Raw genomic sequence first — 25,438 nt, forward strand, 5'->3', positions numbered from 1 at the left:
TAATTAGCTGTCAAATTTTGCCTTGGGGGTGGTTTTGCTTCATTAGTGGTGGGTGAATTGCTTCATTATTCCAGAGTTGGGTGAATTGATTCTTGCATATCTGGTTTATAAAGTGTTTTTGAGTCAAGTGGGATGAAAGATGGTGTACTTTATAAACTACTATTGTTACATTGCATGTATTTTGGGTAAAAAGAGAAACACACATACATGGGTGGCGCGAAAGAAAAATTATTTCTTGTTGCTTTCCTAGGGCCTAGATCAAAGATCACTGAGGTCATGGAAAAAGTTTCCCATTGACTTTAAGAAGAGCTGAATCAAACTGCTGGAAATTTACAAACAGATTCTACAGTTAGGCATCGCTTATGAACTACTCCTTTAAGTTGATTGTTAATGCTTGCTACGTGAATAACCCTCTCTTTCTTGACTAACTTTTGAAGGTCACTCAACCCCTCACTTCTACTAGAATTCTTTTTTCTGTTCAGCTAGTCAGTGTTCTGGAAACTCAGATCTCATGACCCTAGTCCTGTATCTTAATCATTAATGTCAATATTGGAGAGGAAATATGATCTATTCATTGGTACATAGTACTGTACAAAATCCAGTCCCTGTGTACTCAACTCTCTGGGATGGAAATTGAAAGATTTATAATACACAGACTGTATAAATTAGCAAAGATCTTAGGTCTGTGTAATTTGTGAAGAGACCTAGTATCTGTCTACTTATGCATTAATCCTTGAGAATGAAAGTTCACTTGAGTGCCATCCCTGCAGCTCCATGATTCTCGAACCTAGAACTCATTCTAGATGACATTTATGTTATTCTGAGATGTGCCATACTGCCCGAAGAAGAATATACTCAAAACAGGAATGTCAAACTCCCTTTGTGGGAAAGCCAATTTACACTGGGTTCACTTTTTAATTGTGGTCACGGTCTTGTATCTTTTGCAGTACTGAAGCATCAGAATTTATCCCTTTGCCAAAGAATTGTGATTCAGGTTGTAAGCTTTCATATAAGGAAAAAAAGAACTCTAGCTTTATGGTTGTAAAGATAACCTTGAAAATATGTACAGTGTAGTCATAATGCAGTTTATAGAAAGCCTGTAACAATGGCCCCAAGAGATGTGAACTGCCCCATTCTTTTCAATTTACCGTTAACTCTGAAATCTAAAGGTAACAAAAGTCTGCATTAACAATTTCACTGGTTGATAGTTTTATGGGAACAAGCTTATCTGAAGGTTTTTGTCTTCCCAACTGTTCCTTACCCAGTTTAAAGACTGACTTTTCCTGACAGCATTTATAATGTCCTTGAATTGTGAAATAAAAAAAATGTAGAATATAGAAAATTGGAAATGTGGGGAAGTGTAAAATTCAACGAGACATCAAAATAAAAAATATAGGGAAATCTGTAGTGATTGTATATTTAATCTTCATTTTATTTAAAACTTAAAAGTTTAAACTGCTGCAGAATTTCTGTCTGATGCAGAGAAATGCGCAGAATGTAGGGAACTTATCACAAGATTAGGTCTCACGAGTAACAGACTTCAGTGGGCCTTGATTATCATCCATAGTTTGTATTTTTCATTCCTCCTCCTCATTAGAAGTCTGCATCCTGTTTTATCATCCTTCTGTGGATGTACACCTTCGACTGAGCTGGCTGCTGATGGGCAGAAAAGTTTAAGAATAAAGACTCGGAGACTTGATCTATTTGGGTGAAAAATTTATTAGTCTTCCAGCCTTCAGTTGAGAGGGGCCAATCACCAAGACCTCCTTGGCTGCTACGACTACAACATGTGACAGACCATGGCCAAATTAAAGGTCTCGCTGCCCAAAGGGTCCAGGAAAAAGTTCTGGGTGATCCTTGAAGAGGGCATGGGGGTGGCCAGAGCAGCCTTCCCAGCAGCTTCGGGCACGGCAGACTCTGCAGCTTGCACCATGGCCTTGGCCATTTTGATACTGAGGACATCCTGGCTGCTCTTCTCGGGTCTGTCGACTGAGGGTAAGCAGTTGATGCATGAACTCGCCTTCGAGGGCCAGGCCCTGTTTGCAGAACAGATGGACAGTAAGCTGCATGGACTGAAAGACTCAAGCACTACCCTGAAAATTTTAGGGCTGTATGTCCCCAGTCCAGCCCGTAAGCAGTTCAAACTGTAGCTATCTCAGGATCAAGGAAGCCAACCCCAGCAGGAGATGCCCCATAAGAAGAGTAGAGGCTACAAGTGCTGTCCGAGCCACCCGTCTCCACCCTCTGCCCAATTGGGCCCAACCTGCAATAAGCAGGAGGGCCAGCAAGTGATTTGAGGGTGCGCTCGAGGGCAACCTACCAGACTATACCCCGGATCCGTCTTTCCTGCTGTTTTCCGACTGCCTTTCTTTTTTCCTCCGCACATGGACCACTGTAACTTTGGACTGCTGCGTCCTCAATACTGTAGTGCAGGGTTACACCCTCCAGTTTCTTTCTACCCCGCAACCCCTTTCCCAGTCCCTCTTCAGGGACCCCTCTCACGAAAGTCTTCTTATGCAGGAAGTAGAAGGGTTGCTGCAGCTGGGTGCAGTCGAAAAGGTTCCTCGTGAGTACAGGAACAAGGAGTTCTATGCCCGGTACTTTTTAATCCCAAAAGCTAAGGGCGGTCTACGGCCCAGCCTGGACCTGCAAGATCTCAACTAATACCTAAAGAAGCTGAAGTTCCCTGGCCTCCATCATCCCCGCCCTGGATCCGGGGACTGGTATGTTGCCCTCGACTTGAAGGACGCATATTTCCACATAGCGATCTTTCAAGGTCACAGACGCTTCCTACGTTTCATGGTGGGACCCAACCACTATCAGTTCGCGGTCTTCCCATTCGGTCTTGCGACAGCACTGAGGGTGTTCACCAAGTGCATGTCAGTAGTAGCTGCTTAACTCAGACATTGAGGTATCTAGATCTGCCTATACCTTGACGACTGGCTCGTCAAAGGCCGCTCTAGGTCCCAAGTTCAGAGGAATGTTGCGGTGCTGCAGGCCATGTGCCCATCCCTGGGCTAGCTGGTAAACGGCAAAAAGTCGACGGTTCGTTCTGGTGTAGAGGATTGAGTTCAGCGGTGCTCGACTCCATCTGCACCAGAACATTTCTACTGCAGGAGAGGTTCCAAGCATTGGTGGACTCGGGTTGCATTCCCCTGACCACGACCGGGTTTGCCTGCACCTGCTGGGCCACATGGCAGCATGTACATATGTTGTCGGCCATGCCAGGCTCCAGATGTGGCTCTTACAGCAGTGGCTAGCGACAGTCTATTCCCAGTCCAGAGATCACCTGGAAAAGATCATTACCATCCCACCGATGACACTTACCTCGCTGCAATGGTGGACCCGACCCCAGGGTGGTCCTGGAATGGAGTTCCATTCGATGACCTTCGTCACTCCATCGATTGATATGGGACACCTCAGACCTAGGCTGGGGAGCGCATCTCAGCAATCTCCAGACCCAGGGCATGTGATTCCCAGAGGAGATGACATTGCACATAAACATCAAGGAAATCAGAGCAGTACGTTTGGCCTGCAGAGTCTTTCTACCGCACCTGGCAGGCAAGGTGGTGAGAGTGGGGATGGACAATATGGCCTGGATGTTCTACATCAACAGGCAAGAGGGGAGCACACTCGTTGGCCCTTTGGCAAGAGGCACTCCGACTGTGGCATTTCTGCATCAACCACGCAATCCAGCTGGAGGCCTGTCACCTCCCCGGCATAAGGAATACACTATCAGATTGCCTCAGCAGATTATTTTCCTCTTACCACAAGTGGTCGCTCCATCCGGAGGTAGCATGGACCCTCTTCCAGAGGTGGGGAACTCCCCAAGTGGACCTGTTCACATCCAGACAGAACAGGAAATGTCATTGCTTTGGTTCCCTACAAGGTCTGGGCAAAGACTCCCTCTCCGACTCCTTCCTCTTGTCATGGTCAAGGGGTCTGATGTATGCGTTCCTGCCAATTCCGCTCATCAACAGAGTCCTGTCAAAGGTCAAGGGAGACAAGGCCCAAGTCATACTGGTTGCCTCAGCCCCTTCCTGACCGACTGGATCTGCTTTCGCAGGATCACAGGCCATCTCCTACACCCCAGCCTCACCCCCCTCCACCTCATGGCATGGATGCTGCATGGTTGAACTTGGAGGAACCGGCCTGCTCTAACAAGGTCCAGCACATTCTCTTGGAAAGCAGGAAGCCTTCCAGTACCTAGCCAAATGGATGAGGTTCTCCCACTGGACATCTGAGTATAGCGTCTCTCCAATGCACTCCTCTTTACAATTTATCTAAGATTACCTGCTCCATCTTAACCAGGGGCTGGCCTTCTTCCATCAGAATGGACCTTGATGGCTATCTCCACTTTTCATCTGCCAATCCAAGCTCAGATGGTGTTTTCACACAACATGTTGGTCTGATTCCTGAGAGGGCTTGAGAGACTCTTACCACTGGCCCGGGCTCCTGTCGTGCAGTGGGACCTTAACTTGGTTCTTTCTAGGCTCACGGGCCCACCCTTTCAGCCGATGGGCTCCTGCTCCCTCTCCCACCTGTCATGGAAGGTCGCATTCCTTGTGGCGTTAATATCCATGATACCAGTGTCAGAGCGTAAAGCCCTGACATTGGAGCCTCCATATACAGTGTTCTACAAGGACAACAAAAATAGTACAAAAGTGAGATTTCATTTCAAGGTGAATTCCTAACCTTGATACTAACTGTAATTTAAAACCACAGTGAAATATGAATTGTGAAACTTTGGTCAGTTCCAATGATTATTACAGTGATAATTTGTTGTTTACAGTGTCTAATACTGCCTGCATCTAATGCATACTATTCCATTTTTAATAATTACTGCCTCAGGAAAACTATTCAAATTATTCACATTAATGTTATTTTCCGTTTTGTAATTCTTTTGATGAATTTTGGATGTACTATTGAAATTGCTGGATATTGAAAAGAAATTGGTGTGGCCCAGTTATTAAAATGTTTTTTAAAAATGAATGGTCAAAATAAATTGCTGGTAAATTAAGGCAATAAGGGCCATAAATGGGGCAGTGTTCTCAGAAAAGTACAAGGCAGTACAGTAATAAGGATTAACAGTATGATATTAATAAAGGGAAATTTTTAAGCTGAATATCCAGAAAAGCCTGCTGACAGATATACTAGGTTGCAGAATAGACTCCAGGGGAAGTGGTAAAAGAAATAGTCACAGATTGAAATGCCTTCAAGCTGTATGGAAACTGTTTCAAAACACTGTAATAGAGACTCAAACTAAACTTATACCCCAAATAAAAATAAAAAAAACTAAAGCAAAACAGAGGACCCTCCCCCTCAAACCACCGTGGCTAAGCAGCAGAGTAAAAGGCAGTTAAAAGCAAAAAGGCATCCTTTAAAAATTGGAAGTCATATCCTAGTGAAGAGAATAGAAAGGAGCATAAACTCTGGCAAATCAAGTGTAAAAATATAAGTAGTCAGGCCAAAAAAGAATTTGAAGAGAAACTAGCAAAAAATATAAACTAACAGCAATTTTTTTTAAGTTTATCAGCAGCCAAACAATCTGTGGGGCCACTGTACAATCAAGGTGCTAAAGGAGCACTCAGAGAAAACAAGGCTGTTGTGGAGAAGCTAAATGTATTGCATCGGTTTTCATTGCAGAGAGTGTGAGGAAGATTCTCCCACTAGACCGATTCATTTTAGGAGACAAATCTGAGGAACTGTTCCAGATTGAGGTGCCAGTAGAGGAGTTTTTGGAACAAATTGATAAATTAAACAGTAAGAAGTCATCAAGAGCAGCTGGTATTCACCCTAAAGTTCTGAAGGAACTCAAATATGAAATTGAAGAGCTACTAACTGTGGAATGTAAGCTATCGCTTAAGTCGACCTCAGTACCAGATGACTGGAGGATAGCTAATGTAACTTTTTTTTTTAAATAAAAAGGTTCCAAAAGTGACCCTGACAATTACAGGATGGTAAGCATAACTTAAGCACCAGGTAAATGGGTTGAAACTACAGTAAAGAACAGAATTATCACACATGTAAGACAAGAGCAATGTGACTTTTTTAAAGGGAAATCATGCCTCACCAGAGTATTAGAATTCTTTGAGTTTGTCAACGAGCATGTGGACAAGGGTGATCCAGTGGATATATTGTACTTGAACTTTCAGAAAGTCTTTGACAAGGTCTTTCACCAAAGGCTCTTAAGGAAACTTAAGCAGTCATGGGATCAGAGGCAAGGTCCTCTCATGGATCAGTAACTGGTTACAAGATTGAAAACAAAGAGTAGGAATAAATGGTAATTTTCACCATGGAGAAAGGTAAATAGCAGGGTCTCTCAAGGGCCAGCACTGGGACCTTTGCTATGCAGCATATTAATAAATAATCTGGAAAAAAGGATAAATAGTGAGGTGGCAAAAATCACAGAGGTTACAAAATCAATGTGCAGTGGCAGTCAAAAAAGCTAACAGTATGCTAGGAACCATTAGGAAAGGGATGTATTATATTTTCTGTTGTCTTATCTCAGTATATAAATCCATGGTCCCTCATACTGAATACTGCATAAGTTCTGGTTGCCCTAGCTCAGTTAGAATTGGCAAAGATACAGAGAAGAGCAACAAAAATTATGAAGGGCATGGACCATATGAGGAGAGTGTGATATACTGCAGCAGAATCCAGACTAGGGTGGGGCTGTCACCCCTGCCTTGCAACCTTGGATGCCTTACAATGCCTTGCTGTATAGCTCCCACCTGGGCTGCTCACAAACTTCCTTCCAGCATGCAAGCCACACCCTGAGTGTTTGTGTGAAACTTCAGCCTGCCAGTTATACTGCCGGGTGACCCCCGCCCCAACTCTGCCCCCTACCTGCCCCTATTCTACTCCTTCCCCAAATCCCTGCCCCAGCCCCACCTCCTCCTCCGCCTCCTCCCCTGAGTGTGCCACATTCCCGCTCCTCCCCTTCCCTCCCGGAGCTTGCTAGAGCTGTTTGGTGGCAGCAAGCGCTGGGAGGTAGCCGGAGGAGCGGGGACACAGCATGCTCAGGGGCAGAGGCGGAGGAGGAGGTGAGGGGGGACGGGAAGCTTGGCTGCTGGTGGGTGTAGAGCACCCACTAATTTTTCCCTCTGGGTGCTCCAGCCCCGGGAGCACCCACGGAGTCGGCACCTATGATCTCCAGGACAGCACTGCAAGCTTCTGTACGTTCTGCAGATACAGCAGCACTATCTACTGCCTCTGCGATCGTAATGAGAAGGGCATCTTGGCTGCATCTCTCTGGCTTCCCCAAGGAGGTACAAGGAACAGTGGAGGATCTGCCTTGGGAAGAGCCCAAACTTTTCGGCGCCAAAATGGATGAGTCTCTGTACACCCTCAAGGACTTGAGGGTGACTCTGAAGTCCCTGTGTATCTCCTAGGACAAAAAGACGACAAGGCAGATATTACAACCCTCAAAGATTCCGGTCCACACCATATACGCAGACACACAGGTAATATGAGCTACGAGGCCAGAAACGGTGGCCCCCAAGGAGATGACAGCCTTCAAATCAATCTACCATGTCTCATCAACTAGCCACCAGCAAGTGTTTTCAAACTTTCATATCGTGGACTTTGCCTTAATATAGAGAGTTTATCTTGTTGATGCTTCCTCTCCCATTTACAATGCATGGGTAAGTAATTTTAGAAAAGAATTTAAGGTGAAATCCTGGTTACTTTGAAGTCAATGGCAGAACTTCTGTTGATGTCCTTGGAGCCAGGATTTTACCTTTATTATTTTAGCTGATTTGTTAATGAATTTTAGCAGCTGGAAACAAGAACCATGTGACCAGCCTGTTGTTTGTGGAGCACTAGCAAGTACTATGAAGATCACTATTGGAGTCTGATGATTTTTACATCCTACAATGCATGTAGTGGGAGCAGTTTGAAGAATGCCTGATTTTAAAGGTCTGATGACTGATTTGTATGCCATTTGGAACTTGCTGAATTCCTTAATTGTTCATTTTTCAGGCCTTCGTGCTTGTTTTTATTAAGAGGTAAAATATTTGTTCAGAAGTGGAAACATTTTATTTTTGATGTTAGCAGAACTCCAGTGAAGAACGTCTTCTGTCTTAACTCTTTCTTACTAAGATCTTTGTTGTGTTCAAATTCACACATCATCTTCCTGTTAGCTAGCTGGAGTTCCGTTTGCAAGTTGTATTTTAAAACTACAGTAAGGCAATGTTAAGGTTGCACAGTTAAGCATTCAGAGTCAAGAAATGTCAAAATTAAAGTGGAACACACAACCCCAACTTTATCCCCTTGTGCAAATACATTTTAGTATAGTCTTTACATGAGCCCCTACTGTTGCTCACACAAAACAATGCATCATTATAGTGGACTGCCAGGTATACCTATCGTTAAGGTTTATACTACCTCTTCCGCATCCTCTGATAGGTGTGTGTAACACCTTGTACAATTTTTCCTGCTTGTATCCTTACTTCAGTGCCTTAAGCTGGGATTTTCAAAGGAGCCTATACGTCCAATATTTGCATGTCTCGTGTGCAACTACATCTTTCTAGAGCTAGTGCATGTTCCCAAAACATAGGACAGATGTAGGAGAGGCAGCATTTGGTGGCCCTGAAGATCAGTGGCTTTTGCATAAGGTGACACCTGCACTTCCTAATCTTCAGGCTATTCAGCATCAGGGGAGAACTAAAGACTAATATGAATACAGCAGCCTCAGCAGCTTCCTAGGGTGGAAGGGGCATAGCCTGTAGATAAGCTTTTGCTGTAGGACAGCAAAAAGCACACTTCCTTGCTTATTTCTCCAATCAGGCATGTCCCTGGCAACATGCAGCCAGAGCCTTCACACTCCTCCATATGGAAATCACCGTGTCACTGAAATATGACCTTAAGAAGAGCTCTGGGTCAGCTTGAAATCTTGTGACTCACCCACACAAATTGGTCCAATAAAAGATATTCGCTCACCTACCAAGTCACTGAAAGACATCCCCTTGCAAGATTAAGCAGCCTCAGTCATCTGAAGTATGCTTGGATACTTTATTTGGCACCAGTCAGAGCTAATTACTTTAGTTGCTCATCTGGTATACAGTGATTAAGCAATAGGTCTCAAATTATACACCTGTATTTCCTTTGTTTAATCAGCTACGGAGATCTATATTATCCACTGCAGAATTGTGTATATCTTTGTCTCCTCTTTCTGTAGCTCTATCATCTGTGAAGGATGTGTAGTATTTTTTTTTTAAGAGAGCTGCCAAAGGCAACAATTACTTGGAATTCTGGGATAGATATTGGTCAAGACTTGACTCTCAAAATCTGTTGGTCAAAAATATACTGTAGCAATATGAAGATTTCTCTATCAATTTACAGTTTTTAAAAAGAAAACTATCAAGACAAGTAATAATAAACTTAATCTTACCTGCTTTAAGCGTCCCTTAACTTGTTTTTTTCCTCACCCCATCTCTCACTTTGTTGCTGTCACCCATTGTCGTGTCTGAAATTGAAGTATAACGCTGCAGGGCAGAGACCACTATATTTGTTCTGCAAGCATGGGTGGCGGGTGAACTCCCCCCTTGGGGAGGCTAACCCCCTGGCCCTGCCCCTTCTGCCCAAGGCCCCGCCCCCACCTGCTGGAGCCCCAAACCCCCCTCTTGCCATGACCAGAGCCCCGAGTGCCCCATGGCCGGAGGAGTCCCAGCCCAAGCTGGCCCAAGCCCTGAGCTCCAGGTTGCTGGCTTCATGGGAGAGGGGGACTGAAGGCGGGGCCACAGCATGGGTTAGGGGAGGCTTAGCCTACCCTGGCCTTCAGTACCTGCCGCCCATGACTGCAAGTAGCACCAAGGTGTTGGAGTCAAGCATTGTTTGGGGCTGATTCTGGAAAGTGCACATTTGTACAAACTTTTTTTAAAATTAGAAGTCTATCATTTGGTATTGGAACATTGAAATTTAGGTCCTTGGACCAGATTCTCAGCTTTTGTAAACTGAGGCAGCTCTATTTAGTTCAAGTATTGATTTCAGTGGAGCTGTACCAGTTTACAACAGCTGAGCTTTTGGCTCATAGTTTTATTCTCTTTATTCTAAGAGTCTGTTAAAATACTGAACATGTTTCAGAATAGTTTGCTAATGCTGGAGATTATTGCTTTGCCTGGGGCATACATCAGGCAGCAGAGATCAGTACTTTTTCTCTCACTAAGAGACTGATGTGTACCCATTTTTTTCCCCATCAAACTGTATTCTTTATGTGTGTTGAATTTTTATTAGTTGCCTAATGCATTTTTGCAGCAGGCGGCAAAAATGAAAATAATGAAGCAAAAAAATGGATTTCAATCAAGAACTGTTAGATACTCCATTAAATGCCTCCAAATGAAGGCATTGATTTTTTTTTAATCTAGCTATGTAATGTCAGTAGGAAACATTTGATAAGCATAATGTTGGTTTTTTTCTTCTTTTCATTTCAGTTTATTTATGCATTGGCCTTGTTGGAATATTGTCTTTAGTCCCTAAAACATTAGTTCCTTTTAATACCATCGCTCCATCATTTATACATTCCCAAGATCACTTCTACATAGCTCAGAATAACACCATGGCTTCCAAAAGCAATCATGGACCTGGGTCCTGCAAACCCTTATTCATGCAGCTGGTCTCACTGACTTGAATTTGGATGTCAAACATGTTTTGTGTGTTATAGTGAGGCATATAAAAGTAGTAGAGATTTACAGGAGAATATAAATTGAAGATGAAAACCAGGCTGCTGCAGCTTTGCATTGAGTAATATTAAAAATGGAAGTACTGTAACTTTAATTGATCTTGGAGGTAGAAATAAATAGAAAAACCCATACACCAAAGCTGTATTAACTTGGTGTACTAGGAAAGCTGTATTAACATTAAGTAAGGTTTTTGGAAAATGTGATAAAGCCATAGTTTATGGTGAGGCATAACCAATATCCTTCAATTCCTGGGCCCAGCCAGGCATTAATGAACTCAAGTGGCACCAAATTGTGCCTGTGTACTAAAAAATATCAGTGAAATGTTTGTTGTTTACAAAGATTAATTATGAATTCAAATCTTGTTACATTACTGGTATTTCTGCCTCGCATCCAGGCTTTCTGTCAGGGTTTTCCTCCTTCTCATCTGCATGTGAGGAAGGGTCAGGCCTGTCAGTCAAGATAGTGACTTGACTCCCACTTCTCTTGGGAGATCCGAGTAATCTCCGCCTCAGGCAGACCCTCAAACAAATTTAGAGTTCAAAACTTAATTTTTAATTTATTTTTGTAAATTCTCTTTGAGGCCTTGTATATGGGAGTTTGACTGGCAGAGATTTTATTTTCTTACGAAGTTTTTTTTTTACTCCTGAGAATAGGGAATTATTATCAAAGTTGTAACACAACCTTACATAGTGTACCATGAATTCTGCCTTATAATATGTGATGCATTTCCCTAGATTGATTCTACTCTCTGAAATTATGCATTGCTAATCAGCACTGGTGAAATTGTAGGGGAAGTGCTGTTAAAAAGCAAATTCAGCTCCAATTAACCTTTTGGCCTTTATAACCTATTGTGCAGTCAAGCTTTTTTTAAAATGAGCATAGTGGAAGTTTTTTTCTTAGGTTAGTAATGGAAAGTCAAAATAAATTTCAAGATTCATTTTACTAATACAAGAAAAGATATTTTTGGTGATTTCAAAGGCATTCAGCAGTTTTTAAAAAAAATATTTTTATTGCATATTTTAGAAGGATTACAAAACATAACTAACAGTATAATATACAAATACTCTTGAAGATGTACAAGCTTCAGGTCACGAAACCATCTGTATCATTTTTTCTTAATTATTATCATTCCTGTTTTAAAATTAAGCAGCAAGTCTGACTGAATTCTGAACTCTGGAGCATGCAGAATAATGTCACTCAGGGCATTTTCAAATTGTGCAAACCTCTGGATGTGATGATGGTGTTCAGATATGGATAACTTTGTATTTTAACAACCAATTATTTTTATTTAAATATTGCATAATATAGCAATAGTGCACATGCTGTAAACTTCAGCCATGCCTCTTGTAGTACAGGACCCTGCTTTCCAAAATGGAGGATGAGCTTTGATCTGTACATCTACATTCTTATAGAATAATGACAGCTGCATCACACATCCTTTCCTTTTAATAAACAATTGTTTTAAGCTTCTGTGTTTGAAGATTCTGAATGCATATGGCACACATCTTTCCTTTGCAGTAGTATTGCACCCATTTCTGAAATCAGCATTTTGTTGTAGACTGAAAGGTGGTGAGAAATGGGTGCTGCAAGGTGAATTCTAGTTCTGGCTACTTTGGAAAATTCTTTAATGGTCACTATTGCCCCTCCAAAAGCACCTTCTTTGTCAAGTTTGAGTCTGTTCCTAACCGTCTTGTGGATGATAGCTAGTATCTCTATGTCCAGTTGCTTCAGGATCAGAAGGATAGCATTCAGGACATTGTTCCACCTCTTTCTACTGTTATCTGTAGGGCCTACCAAATTCACGGTCCATTTTGGTCAATTTCACGGTCATCAGATTTTAAAAGGGGGTAAATTTTCACGATTTCAGCTATTTAAATCTGAAACTTCACGGTGTTGTAATTGTACGGGTCCTGATCCAAAAAGGAGTTGTGGGAGAGGTCGCAATGTTATTGAGAGGGGGGGTTGCGGTACGGCTACGCTTACTTCTGCGCTGCTGCTGGCGGCGGCACTGCCTTCAGAGCTGAGCAGCTGGAGAGTGACGGCTTCTGGCCAGGAGCCCAGCTCTGAAGGCAGAGCCACTGCCAGCAACAGTGCAAAAGTAGGGGTAGCATGGTATGGTATGCCGCCCAGCACTCAAGTCAGCACAGAAGTAAGGGTGGCAATACCGTGACCCCTTAAAATAACCTTGTGACCCACCTGCAACTTCCTTTTTGGTCAGGACCCCTAATTTGAGAAATGTTGGTCTCCCCCCCCTTCCCCAACGAAACCTGTATAGTATAGGGTAAAAGCACACAAAATACCAAATTTCACGGGTGGGGAGACGAGATTCCATGGTCTGTGACATGTTTTTCATGGCCGTGAATTTGGTAGGGCCCTAGTTATCTGCCTACCTTAAGTGAGAAGGAAAATCTGTGTCTCAGGATGGATTTTCCTTATGTTTTCTTCTTATGGTATCCTCAATAACTTTGTGTACCATTTCTTCACTCATTACATAAAGTCTGAGACAGCAGATGGATACAGACAGGACAGTACAAAGCCATATTGCTGATAAGCATTGGTCATACACACCAGCAGTCTAACTGTTGTCAAGTTTTGTGTAGCGTCATGGCAACAAAGAGTTTTGAGGAGGGACTTAAAGGTGGATATGCACAGCACTGACCCATGTTACCCATTACTTATTTGGGAGGCATTCTCCATAAACATCCACAAAGCTACCTCCTTACCCACCTCCAAATTAGTTTTGTTATACAAAAGGATATCTTGGTTTTTGTTCTGAGCTCAGCACTGGACTTAAAATAATGGTGTGTGTGTGTGGGAAAGAAACACAAACAAAATTAACATTTAGATGTACTCTATATAAGGGTAGAACAATTTAAAGATGGGGCTGAACAAATGTAAAATTAATGCATTGTTTTATTCCTATTTGTAAAAGTAATTGGTATCTTCTGGTTCATTTTAAAGGTCTGTTTTTATTTTCTGACACATTCTGTTTACAATAATTTAATGCAGTGATAAATATCAAAACTCATCCCATGTAAGATTTCATATGATAAACTCTGATTTATACTAGTAGTTTTAGTTACCTTATGTATGACAATGTCAGTTAATTCTTTAATGGAGATCAGCAGCTCTAGAATATTTTGTTATTGGCTCATTTCACATTATAGGACATCGGTTTGAAAGCTATTAGGAAAGGGTGACATGTTTGCATACACAAAACAAGAATATATCCTACTGCTAAATATCATAGTATTTTTATACTAAGTATCACTCTTTTGACGACTTTTGTGTGTCATAGATCTTTTTCTCTTTTACCTTTTTGATTCTATTAGATAACTTAGTCAATATGTCTGACGATGCAGGCATTTTCCCCTAAGGTATAATTACTAATATTTTGTCCAGCCGTGATGTAAAAGTCCTAAATATTGGAAATTCTGCTTTTTCTCTTTGGCTAGGTATACCACAGCCCAATATATAGCTCAGTCTAAGGATGTTTTTCCTCATATATTTAATTTTTTTATCATATTTATGCTAGTTTTACCCTCATATACCACACTAAATAACTCAATTTCCCACCTTTGTTTTTCCATCCATCAAATATTTGCAGACTTACATTGCTGCTGCTTCTAATTTCTTATCAAATCTGTGCATATTTAGCTCTCTGAAATTTTACTTCATGATCATATTGGTTGCTTGTGAAATCCCTCACTTTGTCATTCTTTTTGTTAATGTGAGGATCAGAATTGAACCTTCTGCTCTAGGTCTCTGCACAGACCTCAAAATTTCAGTCCAAAAGGTTAATGTTGTTCTTCGAGTGCTTGGTCATGTCGATTCCATTGTAGGTGTGTGTGCACTCACGTGCACAGTCATCAGAGATTTTTGCCTTTGCAGTATCTATAGGGTCGGCTGTAATGCCATGCTCATGCTTTGGTATACCAGGCACCACTGACCCTACGGCCTCTCAGTTCCTTCTTACCGCCCATGACGGTTAGTCAGAGCGCCTTGTCTTCCATTGCAAGAGCGTTAGCAGTTCTTACAGTCCATTGTTCTGTCTCCTTTATTTTCGGTTGATAGATACTTGGACCATTAAGTGTTAGACTAGTAGTTAGAGTCCCATTAGTGACCCCCACGAGAGCTGTTTAAAATATTTGGGGGAGTTCCACAGAAAGGACAAGTGCAGGATCTACAAAAACGTTCACCCTCGAACTCAAAAGGAGCGGGATATCTGCTTGAGGGCCCTCCATGAAGGCTGTGCTTCGTCCTACCTCGAAGCCCTCTTGATTGGACTCCACGCCTGGCACCGTTCCCCTTCCCAGCCAGGGACTCACCTCTGACTCCTGAGAGTGGCGGGGGGTCCCGGCCCTTAGCAGGGTCATCTGTGCTCAAAGCGGGCCCAGCAGCCAAGTAGGTTGTCCGGCACCGCAGAGGCCAAGCCATGTGATGGACCCGGCTAAGGCCCCTGCATCTATGGGCAAGCCAGTTATGGGACCACCCTCTAAAGCAGTGGAGTGTCCCCGATCACCGGACCACATCACCGCAGCCTCGGTCCCCGGTTAGAAGAGACAGGTCCCTGATGCCAAGGTTTCCACCTACAAGGCACAGGACACCTGAGAGGCGCCCTCCAGATGGCCTGGGATGCTACGGACTCGTCGGTCAGGGTAGTCGCCTCTGTGTTGGTCACAAGGCACAGCTCCTGGTTACAATCCTCCCGACTGTCCCAGGAGATGCAGACTAGCCTTCAGGACCTCCCGTTTGAAGGAGCAGGGCTCTTTTCGGAGCTGACTGATGCACGGCTTCACGGCCTTAATGCTACCATGCCACCCATCGTTCGTTGGACCTACGCACCCCTCAGCAGGCTAGAAAGTTGTTCTGTACCCCACCTCCATTGAGGTCCTGGGGCATCCCCTGGTCTAGTTCCTACAGGAAGAAGGACAGAGACAAAGGATTTAAATGGCATTACCCTTCATCTTCTCATTCCTCTGCCCAGCCTGGTTCTTCTAGAGGCCAAGAAAGCCAGAAGCTGGCATTTTGAGGATGTGCCCCTGTCACTTCCCAGGATCCACCCCCCTGCTCTTTCCTCAATAGCCTGCGCCCCTTTTGGTCGGCCTGGTCATGGCTGACCTCAGACCATTGGGTGCTTGACATAAAATCTTCAGTCTGTACCCTGCAGTTCGTGGCCACCCCTCCCTACCACACCCTTTCCCCATCCCTCTTCAGGGACTCTTCTCACGAGCAACTCCTTGTTCAAGAGGTCGAGAACCTCCTACGGCTGGGGGCGGTAAGGGAGGTCCCTCCAGACTTGAAGGGGAAAGGTTTCTACTCCCACTATTTCCTAATCCCAAAAGCAAAAGGGGGCCTCAGACCCATTCTGGACCTGTGCCACCTCAACAAGTCTCTCAAGAAGTTAGTTTTGCATGGTCTCTCTGGCCTCCATTATTCCCATCCTGGAGGTGGTACACCACCCTCAACTTGAAGGACGCATATTTCTATTTTCCCAGGGCACAGGCGCTTCCTCCTTTTTGTGCTGAGCCAGCACCATTTCCAATTCACAGCGCTGCCATTTGGTCTCTCATCAGCCGCAAGAGTATTCACAAAGTGCATAGTGCCAGTGGCCGCTTACCTGAGGTGCCGAGGTATTCAAATTTTTGGTCGAGGGACCATCAACTCAAAGCAGAAGAAACGGTTACTTACTGTAGCTGTCGTTCTTGGAGATATGATGCAAACCCACAACCCACCCTCCATTCCCTCTGCATTGGAGCCTAGCCTTCCTGGTGTGAAGGATCTGAGTGGGATTGGGGCCTTCTATCACTCTCCTGTAGCCATCTGGCCCAACCCTGTCACAGTATGTCTTTTGGAAATAGATATGTCCTCCTTTTCTGTAGTTTAGAACTTTGATTTTCAGCGTTCCCTATTTAAGCATTCCCTATCTCAATCTGGAGGGATGGTTAGTGGTCTAAACATCAGTTTTGAAATGCCTATACTCCCTAGAACCATCAAGTTGAATCCTGAGAGAATAAATTCAGTCCTTCATATTTCTAAAACAGATAAACTATGTACCATACACAGAAGGTCTTTCAGAAACAGTCTAAAAAACCAGGATCTTGTCGACCATGCATGGACACTGAAGACCCTATAGCAACTTAGGTACAAGTAAAGATGTGATCTGGTGTTCCTGGCCAGCGTTCCCAGCCAGCGTTCCCCTACCTCCACACTGTGTGCTATTTGGCCTGGCTGTAGCCCTCTCTCCCAGACATGACTGCATTTCAGTATGCTATATATCAGTGAAGTTTATAAAGAGCTTTGGGATCCTTCAGAATGAAAGATGATATATAAATCCAATTATTACTACAATTTTATTCCTAAATTGGAGTATTCAAAATGTTCATTACATTTTTAAAGCCAATTCCTTTAGTATTGATTTGGTGCAGTGCGCTCATACAGCAAACATGGTGCAACAGCTACACTGATTAAGCAGGTCCCTTTTCCCTTGGTAAAGTAACGGGTGGTTCCAGAACAATCAGGAATTTGCTGGAACCAATTAAGGCAGGCAGGCTAATTAGGACACCTGGAGCCAATTAAGAAGCTGCTAGAATCTATTAAGACAAGCAGGGTAATCAGGGCACCAGCCTAGCTGGTTTAAAAAGGACTTCACTTCAGTCTGTGAGGGGCACTCAAGGAGTGGGAACTGAGAGGGCATGCTGTTGGAGGACTATGGAGTACAAACGCTATCTGGCATCAGGAGGAAGGTCCTGTGGTGAGGATAGAGAAGGTGTTGGAAGGAGGCCAGGGGGAAGTAGCCCAGGGAGTTGCAGCTGTCACACAGCTGTTACAGGAAGCATGGTAGACAGCTGTGATCCATAGGGCCCTGGACTGGAACCCAGAGTAGAGGGTGGGCCTGGGTTCCTCTTGTCCCCCCACATTGGATACCAGAGGAGTTGACCTGGACTGTGGGTTCCACCAGAGGGGAAGGTCCCTGGCCTGTCCCCCGACACACTCGGTGGATCAGCAGAGACTGCTGGGATTGTTCTCCTTCCTTTTCCCCATGCTGGTCAGTGATGAGGTTAGCTGAGTGAACGGCAGGTTTGAGCCACTAGCAAAAGTGGCCAAACTGTGAGCTGCCGTGAATCTCTGAGGCAAGCAAATCCACCAATAAGCACAGGGCCCACCAAGGCAGACGAGGAACTCTGTCACAACACCTTGAGCCAAATTGTGTACTGGCCTGTGCCAGTGGTGAATTTGGTCCTTTAGGGTTAAACAAACAACTTTGAATTTGGAAGATCAAACAAACCTGATGACTGAATGGGGTGAAGTCTACTGTATTATTATGATTATTATTTATTAATAAAATATATACAATTATATTGTTTACATTGTGCTTTAAACTGTAACAGTGGAGCTGTATATGAGTTTGCTAAAGAGAGGCAGTAGGTTGTATTCAGTTATAGTCTAAGAATTCATACTCTTTCCTTTTGTTTTGAGACAGCAGCTTTTTTGACTTATTTCACTGGCACTGGAGCTTGCTAATTACTATATGCAGCTTATTGTAATAATGGCCAAACACATATATCTGTGGTTATAATGTTGTAAAGTGTTATAAAATATGCAAACAATTTTATATTAGACAACTTATGAGTAATGTGAGGGTCTCTGTATTTTGAAAGATGTATGAAACCCTGCACCAGCCCCTTACAGGCCATAATAAATTGAAAGATCTAATTTCATTCATCACTTCAAACCTAATAGAAATGTGCATTTGCCAGCAAAACTTTTGTATTGCTCAAAAATAAATATGGTTTCTTTGGTGTGATGTAGTATTTTTCATGTGCACACTCTGCAAAGATGAACTAATCCTCAATGTTTCTATGAGGCAGGGAGGTGGTAGTATTCCAATTCTGTAGATGGGAATAAGTGACTTGGCCATTGCTACAGAGTAAGTCTGTGTCAGAGCCCAGATTAGAGCTCTGGAGTTCCTGGATCCCAGTCTTATGCCTAGACCAGTACACCACGCCCTTCTCTTTATGTATGTTTGGACAAAAAATACATCCAGGTGTAATGACCTTTAATTTCTGCCCATTTAAGCTGACTGTACAGTGCAATTCGGTGGATCCTTTTTACAGAGAATAAAAGACTTAAGCTTTTGCTGCTATTAAATCCTTATTCTAGATGTGTGTTAAATTTGTCATGGCTAAAGATTTTCTTCCTGGTTCCCTCTTTGAATATCAAGTAGCATGTCTTGAAGGTGTTTATATTAAAGCCTGATACTCTTTCCCTCCCTCTCCATATTCCCCATATCCATATTACTATAACTATTTAAAGTTGTTTTCACAAGGTAGAAAATAGATGGAGGATAATATTTAATTTAGGAATTCACATTATTACTGGACAGTGTGCACTGATCTAAAAATAGAAGAATGCAACTTTAAACAACTTTGAAAGACAAAAAAGCCACAAATTGATATGCAAAAAAGAAGGTAATAATAAAATTAGGTTCAGTTATGACCACTATTTCCTTATCTCTGATCCTAACAAGTGGCTTCTTATATTCAAGTTTATTAGCCCCATTACTTACAAAACATATTGAGAAAAGGGGAGTTCACTGATTTTTATTTAATATCCTAAGGGATGAGGGAGCTCATCAGCTGTGTGCCTTTCTCCAACCCTTTAGTGATAGACTTTTTTGTTGGTATATGTGCATGGGCAGTGTGATGTAGTGGACTTGAATGTAGGACCAGCGCCTATGAAGTCCTGAGTTCCAATCCACTGATTCACTTTGAAGCCTTAGGCAAGTCATTCAATGTCTCTACTTCAGTTTCCCATCTGCCAAATGGGAATAATATCTCAGAGAGTGGTCATGAGGATTTTTTAGTATTTGTACAGAGCTTCGATGTTCTAATGTGCTATCAAGGTGCTAGGTATATTATTGTTCAAGCCCATCATTAAAGGATTAAGTTTTAATTTGTTCATCAGTTTATCTAAACTAGCGGTCCCCAAACTTTTGAGGGTTGCATCCTCCCTCCCCCAGGCTGTGGCCTGGAGCGGGGCCGTGGCTCCGGGGAGCGGGAGGGAGGAGAGGAAAGCGGACAAGGCTAAGGGGGCCGAGGCTGGGGGCAGGAGCGGGGCCGCAGCCGGGCCGCAGTGGAGACCGGCAGCCGGGCCCACGGCTAGGTGCATCTCCCGGCCTCAGCCCCGGGCTGGGAACAGAGCAGTGGCAAAGGCTGGGGGCTGGTATGGGGCCAGGAGCAGAGCTGTGCTGAGGCTGGGGACAGGGCCAGGAGTCAGGAACATGACTGGGGTTGGGACCAGAGTGGGGCTGGGTGCAGGGAGGGGCTGGGTGGCACTCCCTCCCTGCCCCCTATGGGGGTTGGCCCATGCCTGCTGCACTCCCCGCCGGACATTCCTCCCCACCTCTTCTAAGGGCGTGCCTCACAGTTGGGGGACCTCTGATCTAAACTAATCTATTATAAAGAGGAGAGAGAGACACACACACACACCTCACAAGAGAAAGGAGCCTTCTTACGTCTACTCAGCAGACCCAGCTGACTGTCTTCCTTTGTGTGGATAAGCACTGCAGTTCTGTATAAAGTTTACATATTGCAGTTCCCTTGTAAGTCAGTTGCTGTATTTCTATAGGTGGAGCCAAAATTAGAGTTAGTCGGTGTGCTAGACTGAGGTAGGACAGTGTAGAACACATGCAGTACATAGTAAACTAGTGTCCAAAACAAACCACAACTAAAAAGTTAAGCTGCCAAACCAGACTAGCTTGGTTTAATAGCTGTGTGTCTTATATGAGACGCATAGAAATATGGAGACTTTAGAACACTGTCCTGTTTGCTGCTGATTTTGATATGCCTTGGCATTGAGAAAAGGCATCTCTTGTGTGTTTGGAACTAGTTGCTTGCGTAATCCATAAGGTCATGCGGAATGCAGCTACTGTATATTCATACAACACAAATGAAGCCAGATCTCCGGGTGCAGGCAGATGGTGCCAGCAGCTGAACAAGACACTTGAGAGTTGTCACTTGGGGAAAATGAAGGTGGTGATTGAAGACCTGAAAACACTTCTTTTTGAGTGAAGTTGTATTTATTTATTACAAATTTTATTCAAGGTAGTTTAATTTTAGGTGATATTGAGTATAATTGAGGGCCTACTTTAATATGGTTTAATTGATATACAATAAAAGTTGTTTTATCCAGCACTTCACCACTAGAAAGCTCCATAAAATGTCATTCCTTATCTTCATGGATATTCCAGTTTATAGTCCAGTTGGTGCAGGGCTGGCAGGGGGTTGGGCTGTGGGAAGGGGTGCAGAGCGTGGGCTCTGGGAGGGAGTTTGGGTGCAGGACAGGGTGCGGGGCAGCGGGTTGGGGCACAGGGCAGGGTGCTGTATCTGGGGGGCACTCACCTCTGGTAGCTCCCCACAAGTGGCGACCTGTCCCAGCTGCTCCTAGGCAGAGGTGCAGCAAGCAGCTCCCCATGCTGTCCCCGCCCCGAGCACCAGCTCCACAGCTCCCAATTGCAGCCAATGGGAGCTGTGGGGGCGGTGCCTGTGGTTGGAGGCAGTGCACTGAGCTGCCTGCTGGGCCTCCGTCTCGGAGCAGCTGGGATAGGTCGCTGCTTTCAGGGAGTCACCTGAGGTGAGCACCCCCGAGATCTAACACCCCGCATCCTCTCCCGTGCCCCAACCTGCTGCCCTGAGCCCCCTCCCACACCCAAACTTCCTCCCTCTTAGTTAATTGGAATTTTTCACCTACTGGCACCCCCCATTCCCCCAGTATGCTGGATAAAACAGCTTTTACTGTATAAAGAAAAACTTGTATGATAGAATAATGGTGCACATAAAGTAACAAGTCAGCCGTGTGATAGTCAAGCTGCCTTTCAATAGGTTAGAAGTTGTTACCTTGCTGTTTCTTTTCAGAAAGGCATTCAGATACCTTTAAAATGTTATCAAGTTAATTGATCAAATTGTTCTACTGTAGGTATATTATTCAAAAGATTAACTGTCTGGATTTTCACGTTAGTTTCCAGTATGTGTGCTGGAAGCCATGTGACCTAAACATGGGAATTCTGTAGAGGGTGTTTCCCTGGGCAAGCTCTAATAATAAAGTAATTTTTTTTCATCAATATTCAGCTCAAATGTAGACCCCGGATTTTAAATGCCAGCATTTTTTAAAGGAAGTGAATGTGACCATACATCACTTAATCATATTGTGCTGGACTCTGTGTTCCTTCAGTTCTGTGCTGACTGCAGGAGCAATGAAGAGGTGGAAGGAGGCTTTAAACTACCTTTGCAATTTCCTTCTGGCTCTGGCAGGGGTCCCTTTAGCCCAGTGGTTCTCAAACTTTTTGTACCGGTGGCCATTTCCACACAGCAAGCCTCTGAGTGAGACCCCCTGATAAATTAAGAATGCAGGAATTTAATTTAATGTAACAGGCACTTGTGGCTGACAGCCACTGCACCTGGCCGGGCTCATGACCCTCCCCCCAGTTTGAGAACCCCTGTTTTAGCCCTTGTGCAACTTGGAGGAGCTGGCATGTAATGGCCCCCTATCTAGACCACTAGGTTGGCAAAAGAATAGATTTGTTTTCTGATAGATTGAGCTTAAACATTAGTACCTTTTCAACTTTGTCCCTTTTCTCCTTACAGTATAAGTGGTGTCTAAAATAGTGAATCATATAAAGACCCCCTTTTTTGAGTCTGTTGCTCTGCAAGCACTAAGGGTTTTGGCATGACAGCTCAGCTCTTACCCTATGTGTTCAAAGGGTAGTGTCGCTTGTGAGTCCAGAGCTGTTCTCAGGTACAATTGCACATAAGTGACCTTATTATTTTTGCTCTTGTGTTTTTTGAGGGTTTCATATACCTAGAAAGCCTGAAAGAGGCTTTGGTGGTAAATTTTCAGTTTGAGTTCATATGATTTCAAGCTGCCTTTTCGAATTAGGGTGAGAAATGAAAGAATTCTCTTTATAGGTTAGATACCTACTAAAAGCACTAAATGCACTTTTCCCACCAATCTGAGTGAGTTTGCTAGGTAATTGAAATATTGAAGCTTCTCCCTCTAGCTCAAAGATGGTTTGAGTCAATCTTTGTCACGAAACGGAGTAAAATACAAAAAAATAAGAACCTGTCTTCATGTCCTTTAGCTGAAAGTGGTAGACTCAAACAATTTTTACTAAATAGGACTGGCATTGATTGAAAACCATATGAAATGGACTAAGGATTGCTGGGCCCATATTTTGGAACTAGCTAATCTTTATAAGACAGAGCTATTCATTAGAAACATTTGTTTGGGTGAAAAGATTTCATTAACTTATTTGAAACTGTACAGTATACATCTAGAAATCCTGTAGGACAATGACTTTAAATTCTATTTCACTGGCTTTTTTCATGGCAGAAAATAACTTTTTTTTAATGTATTCTAATAAGCATTTGACACTATTTTTGAAGCTAGGTTAACCCATGTTGATTCAGATGGCTTACTTTCTATTTATGCCATCTGTATTTTGCTTTTTAAAATTGTTGGGACTCTCTTACTGCACAAACCCTTGCAATGCTCTTCTGTGCTGTTGTGATCGCTTGCTGGAAATCTAGCAGTAATTTGCGTTAACAGTTGGTTTTCTGCATTCACCTCGGTAACTACATACTTGTAAGAACCTATGAAAAAAATGAATATGTGCCAGTTAAGCAGCACTAACATCTTTTTCTTGGTTTTTAGTTCAGAGGAGCTTCCTTTTCGTGATGCAGTAATAGAAAGGGTAAGTCCTATGCTCACGTCTCTTAAAACTGTAAGTAAGCATCAACACTTGACAGTGTGTCCTTTATAATATGTATAAGTTTTTTTATAACTGGGGGCTATAGTGTCATACTATGGACTTTCATATTGAAAGAAACACATTTCTCACATCTGCTAGAGGATGGCAATCTCCTCTAAAAAATCACACTTTTGGTTGAACTGCATTTCTGTTCATATACGACTTAATGCCATTAAGTCCTTCTGGAACTGTTAACACCTCTCTTGGGTTAACCACAAAAGGTCACTGCATTTTTTTGTACATTGCTGCCTTCACATACATCCCAGGCTCTGCTGGCCTGGATGAATTATGGACAAACATAAGTCCCTAATGTGGCTGCATGTTGAGCTGCTGCTTAATAAGAAGGCAATTCTGTTAATGAAATATTTCAAGTTACGCTTGGCTCTTGCCCTAGTTCAGTTCCCTTTGGTTAATTGATACCCTTTACTATTGTCTTTTCAAGTTAATGTCTCTGTGCTGCTCAGATCAGCTCCTCCTAGTGCATGGAGGTGGGGGTGAGTGTGTGTTTTGAACAAATGCAACTCTCATAGCCTTTAAAAGCTGTCTCTTTGGAAAATTGCAATATGCTGAGCTACCAAGAGAAGCTGATGGGGATCAGTATAGGGCAGTGTGTGTGTGAGAGAGTAAGAGAAAGGAGTGCTGCTTATGAGAGGAGAAGAAAAATCCCCGAGTCCCTGTCTGTTTTGCATTGCTAGGTGGTTCTTGGTTCATGACAGCGTGTTTCTGCAACCTGAAACTGCATTGTTTTCCTGCAGTGTTTCATTGCATTTATAGCATAATGAGCATATATTGTTAACTTCATTTTAATCAGAAGGACACAGCTGTGTGTGAGGCTATGAATGTTCATGGTCTCAAATATTAGACAACTTAACAATTATTTTTCATTGTCATATATGATACTTGAAGCTCTGATTCACTTAACTAAGCATGAGATATATAGTATCCTTAAGCTATGCTATGAAAATAGTGTCTAATTCTCATATCCCATGTTTTAATAATACTGTCCCAGACAGAGTGTTTGCATAGGAACTATATTAATTGTACACTTTCCAATGTTAAGTTGCAAATGTAGTTACTTTTTATAATTACATTGTATTCTAGTTATACTTTTGGTGATATCCTGACCTCTGCTGGCCTGAGGCTGCGGTTTGCATTACTCCAGTCAGTGACGCTTAGTTCTCTGAAATGTCTGTTACCACAGTAGTTGATAGGGCAATTAGCATGTAAGTTCATTGTGGGCTAATAATAAAGAAAAGATGGAGGGTTTTTTAATTAACTTCTCTGGCAGTGGGGACCTGCCCAGGCTTTTTCCTGTATCATTTCTGACCTTGTGTGATGCCCAGAAGCAAATATTGGTGGTGTTTTGACCAGTTTGTAGTTTACATAAGGAGTCTTTTACTTCTTTCCCGTTAAATTTGAAACTCTTTTCCCTTTGGTCACAACCTGTCCTTCATACATGTTCCACTGTACAGCCTAAATTGCTTTTCTTTGTGTAACATGGATGGGGTTCGTGTGACTGCTCAATAACTACTTTTGATACTTCATTGCATAGGTCATTTGAATGCTTAAATGCCAGAAACCATTGAAGTATGTTATAAACCAATTCACCTTCAAATTTATGCAATGTTTTAAAATGTAAAATTAGGAGAGGCACCATGGTCCAGTGGATGGAATACTGAACTGAAGACCTGGGTTCTATAACTGGCTCTGTCTCTGATGTCCAAATCACTTCATCTCTCTGTGTCTAACCCTATCTCTTTTCAGAGTAGCAGCCGTGTTAGTCTGTATTCGCAAAAAGAAAAGGAGTACTTGTGGCACCTTAGAGACTAACCAATTTATTTGAGCATGAGCTTTCGTGAGCTACAGCTCACTTCATCGGATGCATACCGTGGAAACTGCAGAAGACGTTATATACACACAGAGACCATGAAACAATACCTCCTCCCAC

General features: G+C 43.1%; 1 protein-coding gene across 7 annotated transcripts in view; it reads left to right on the top strand.

Moving 5' to 3' along the window:
* Window positions 1-25,438, top strand: part of USP6NL (USP6 N-terminal like) — a gene marked incomplete at its 5' end in the record, with an annotated part of 224,119 nt that overhangs the window by 113,665 nt on the left and 85,016 nt on the right. For all 7 annotated transcript variants that reach the window (XM_084617573.1, XM_084617571.1, XM_084617570.1 and 4 more), the window contains one exon: window positions 23,394-23,433. In XM_084617573.1, coding sequence (XP_084473699.1) covers window positions 23,394-23,433 — 40 coding nt within the window. The remainder of the gene's footprint in view (window positions 1-23,393; window positions 23,434-25,438) is intronic.

The sequence above is a fragment of the Lepidochelys olivacea genome (assembly GCF_965140295.1).
Source record: "Lepidochelys olivacea isolate rLepOli2 genome assembly, chromosome: 1".
NCBI classification, from domain to species: domain Eukaryota; kingdom Metazoa; phylum Chordata; order Testudines; family Cheloniidae; genus Lepidochelys; species Lepidochelys olivacea.